The sequence below is a fragment of the Terrapene carolina genome, unplaced genomic scaffold (assembly GCF_002925995.2).
Source record: "Terrapene carolina triunguis isolate 2854851 unplaced genomic scaffold, T_m_triunguis-2.0 Scaffold84, whole genome shotgun sequence".
NCBI lineage: Eukaryota > Metazoa > Chordata > Testudines > Emydidae > Terrapene > Terrapene triunguis.
The window spans coordinates 12,889,473-12,894,075 of record NW_020664435.1 but is presented as its reverse complement, the minus strand read 5'-3'; the positions used below and the strand labels follow the sequence as shown (position 1 = coordinate 12,894,075).

At 42.3% G+C, this 4,603-nt stretch overlaps 1 protein-coding gene across 2 annotated transcripts in view; it reads right to left on the bottom strand.

The window, feature by feature from the left end:
* Window positions 1-4,603, bottom strand: part of SCRN1 (secernin 1) — a 59,077-nt gene that overhangs the window by 20,578 nt on the left and 33,896 nt on the right. For both annotated transcript variants that reach the window (XM_026649393.1, XM_026649394.1), the window contains exon 3: window positions 4,414-4,595. In XM_026649393.1, the coding sequence (XP_026505178.1) occupies window positions 4,414-4,595 (182 nt within the window). The remainder of the gene's footprint in view (window positions 1-4,413; window positions 4,596-4,603) is intronic.

Genomic DNA, 4,603 nt, shown 5'->3' with positions numbered 1-4,603 from the left:
GACCAAAGCTAAGCTGGTAGATAAGCTTAGAAGTTTTCATGCAGGCCTCTACATTTGTACCCTAAGGTTCAAAGTGGGGATACAGCCTTGACATGCACTTCAAGCAACTTGTGGCATAGCCAAGGCCTCCCCATCAGATTCTCAAACAAACCTTGACATTCCACAACAAGAAGTTTGGGGAAGCAAAGAACGGAGAAGCTTGGTTTTATTGTAAAATGATCTCACTTCACACTGTTTCCAGCTAAATGTAGAAGTTGAGCAAAGGCTAAGAATCTTTATCCCAGAGATGGGTCTGAGCACTCAGTAGAAGCAAGCCTAGCCCAAGGGGTGAGCTCACTCCAATATTTGCTTCCACTCGCACGCTGCTGAACATCTCTGGAGAAAGTCTCATGGCTGTATGGGCTTCCTCTGACAATCATTCTCTCATCCTTCAGCTTTGCCATCTTCCTGCTCAAGCAGTGCCACATCTCCAACCGCTGTATGTGCAATCCCAGTCACTCCCTCTCAAAGCCAGGATGCCTGACTTAAAAATCAGACAAGACCTAGTATTCATACAGTTGGCAGATGTCCCAGGACCTCATCCTGAATGTGCAATTAGATAGAAGGGTGCAGCTGATGGGTGATGGGTAATGGCCACTGGCCAACCAGCAGCATGTACTCCATTACTGGGAATGCAAACACTAACTTTCTTTTGCATTGATGTTGTGGATGGTCATGCATTTCAAGGGCAGAGCTTTGTTACTGTCATGGGATTTCAAATACCATTAAACAATTTTAATTTTTCCATAAAAGTTTGTTTCAAAATTTCTTTCCCCTGAGACACACGGGAGTATGATACCCCAATGAATCAATTAGATTTCCTGCTACTAACAGTGGAAAACCCAATGCACTGGCAGATATCTTTGCATAACAGGCATATTTTTTGCTGGTCAAACAGTCACTGCATTTGGCACAGCAGTCATTTCACACCTTTATTTTTGCCTCAGAGACCCAGCCAAGAGGATTATGATATAATTAAAGGACTGGGGAAGGCATATTGTGAAACTAAAATCTGATCAAACAAAACCTGATTACAGATTGAAGTTGGTTTCCCTGGTAATTTTCTTCTTCCCAAAATGGGCAGAGTCCAGCTAAAGGATCTGGATGCCTGATTTCCACTAAAGCTGACTGAACATCCTAATCCTCTACACACTTATGTTTCTAGAAAAGATGAGCACATAAATGACACACAAAGTTGGGCATAAGATCTCTCGGGCCCAGGCTGCTGGAGTCAGGATCAGAAGTCTGGTGTGGAGGAGGCAGTGGGAGAGGAAGAGAAATAGCACTGAGTTGCTGCCGGCTCTGCTCCTGTTGGTGTGAGGATATGTTTTTAGAGCGGTGGTTTGAAGATACTGAGGAAAATGGGACAACCTCAGAGCTGCTGTGTCTGCACAGAGTCTTGAGCGTACAAGGCTGGCTCTGATGGGCCACAAAATCAGATTCTACAATCTGTCTTTGTCCCCACTCCTCTTCGGGGGAAACAATTTATTCACTTGTTTCAAACAGATGAGCACTCCTGAGGCCGCCTGTAAATTATTGGGAGCAGAGAATAAAACAAGCAACTTGTTTAGGAGGTCTGACCTACAGCAGACCTGTAGTGGAGATGAAAAAATCCAACATAACTTCTATCTAAAGATCTGCTGATCCCCATAACTTTCCGCTTCCTTAAGCCTGGCCAATTACTTTAACACCAAGCTCTTGAGTAAAAATCAATCCTCTGAGGCTACCAGTGGGGGGTGGGGGCTTTAAATCCATTCTATCCCCAGACTGGAATTCTTCATTAACAAAGAAGCTCAGTGACATGCCCTCCAACAAGGCAGTCACAGCAAAACTACAATGTTGTTAACCTGAAATTCTTAGCTCTTCAACTTCAACTCCTAACTGTAGATTCAGACTTTCACACAAGCTACTAAAATATGAATGAGTTTTAAATAAATAGACATTTGAACCAATACTGCTACTTTAAAGACAAGCATCTTCAGTTAAGAGTAATGTCAACTGAGCCAAATTAGTTTTGGGAAAAGTCAAAAATAGCCAGATATTAAACAAATGATGACATTTAGGAAATAGAAATGTCTGGTAACCCCAAAGCTCTTTTCAGACAGATGTGTTAAACCTTCATAAGGTGCCCCAGCACTTTATTTATGCATCATTTCATCTCATGTCCACAGATAAAAATAAAGCCTTCTGATTGTGGTGCCTAGGACTCTTCAGAATGAACTGTTAGAATTGTAAGGAAGGAAGCAATGGTGACACTTCAAGTTTAGAATGAAATGTGTTTGTTTTTTGCAATGTTGTTGAGGTTTTCTATGCATGCCTAACAGCACCCACACACATTTTTAGAGTCCTGGTCCATGTTTGCTGGATCTGAATTCCTAACTTGCCAGTGACAGAATTCCAGAGAAATGCCAGGCAGGCTTCTTACTTTCTGCATGAAGTATCCCTAAGGAGTTGGGGTACAATCTAAGCCAGGAGGATGATGGTGTAGGCTCCCTCAGAAGGGCTCAGTCTCACATGGTCTCTTCATGTCTGGCTCAGATGGTAGGATTTTGGCTGAAGTGCCTGAGCAGTCTTATTGGTCTGAATACTCTTATGCCAGCTGTAAAGTTTAGCAACTATTTCCAAGGAAGGAAGCTTGTTTTCCAAAACAAAAGCAAAACGTATACCAAGTTTGAAAAGCCTAGAGCTAAGACTTACTGCTAACATAGAACTTGAAAGTGGGGGGAAGGGAAAATTAGGGCAGAAGAGAGCATGTTTCCTAAGGTATATCAACACTATGGGGACTATACCGGCATAGCAACATCACTATAGCTATGCCGACATAATGCCATAGTATAAACCAACCTGCACCAATGGAAGAGGGTTTTCCTGTCACCACTTCCCTGAACAACAGAAGCGGGTTCGATGGAAGCATTTTTCCATTGACATAACTGCATCTACGTTGGGCATTAGGTGAGCATACCTACTGTGGCCAATCGACTTTTTAAGTGTAGATCAAGCCGTAATTATGCTTTGAATGTCTCAATGGATTGCCCTCCCAATTAATCTCAAGTCATGCGACTGGCATGGTCTGCAAATGGCTGAAAAGTGGTGCTGTCAGTACCGATGGTGTCCACATGGCCTACAGGCATTGATTCTGTACTTGCTGGATCTCCGTATTCTGGATATCACCCAAAAGAGAATTTTAATGTCATTATCCAGTATTCTAGAAGTTTTCACAACTAGAAAGGGGAATTTCAACAGCACGCTAGCCGTTTATAGTGATCTCTAGTTCTCCTTGGTGCGAGCTATTGTTGGCTTTGATCTTTGTCCTCTCCTTCACCGAATCAATTGTTCAGACAGTGGGTGATGCCCAACCACTACTGGTTTCTCCTTAGGTTGGCATCTACTCATATATTGCTGTGGATCCAGTGTTATTAAATGGCATATGTACTTAACTGCTAAACTAGACTTCTGACCTGCCACGATTCACACTTACTACACATAGAACTCTTTATCCAGACTGTCACTTGTTAAAAACCTAGTAGCCTGTGGGATAAATATAAGTTTGATACTATCAACCAGCTATAGGACATGCCATTAAAAAGAGAATCTTTGCTAAACAACAGGATACAATCATTTTATTCTGACCATTACCTACATTTGTGGCAGTCCATTTGCTCCCTCGCTAGAAGCAGTTCAGGTTTTCTATTAGCTCATTTGTGCCATTTCCTTTCTTCCTCCTGCTTGGTTTTGTTTTTATGATTCTCCTCACTGCTGCTCAACGTGCAGCTTCAGACTTACAATGCAGAGCAAGCCTTTCAGGCAGCCAGCCTGGAGTGAATGAACTTTCAGAAGTTTGTTTGTCAGCATTCAACAGAAGGGCAAAAGGTTTACATTGGAATGCATGTGCTGAAGTGGGGCTACAGTAACTTACTTATTCTAGGGCGTTTATGCGTAGGAGTAAGCTTTCTCAGTCAGAGTAGGATGCTTTAAAGAAGAAAACGATGGGCAATACAGAGCTGTGAGTTAATCACTTCTTCCTTACTACAGCTTTCCTTATTCTGTCAATATATCACTTCTGTTCTGTATGGTAGGCAGACATAGTGCTGATTTTAATGAATGCAAACTAGGTTGAAGTGGCAATATTTGCTGGTTTGATATATTCCAAATGTTGCAAAATGTTAACTTGATCATGTTCAGGGCCCTGTATAAATAGCGTATCTATAGGTGGTGTCTATAGCCTATACAGTTTTAAATCCCAATCTTAGTGTCTACTTCATTGATATATTGTGCCATTGTTGCTAATACCACAATATCCTGATACAATACAACCATCTTGCAGCCTTTAATAGGCCAAGTGATTGATCCATAGTCTAGCCATTAACCACCCACCTGACAAGATCCATTCCCAGCAGGGCTTCAGTTTCAGAAGCTGGCTCTCTGGTGGTGATGGCTTCATTAGCGATGCAGACTCCATGTTCATTGGCTCCCATTTCTGACCCCCAAAGCCAAGCAGGTCTGCTTAGCATAATAGCATGAGTCTTCGGCACTTGATCAATTGCAATGTATGTACACTGCATTG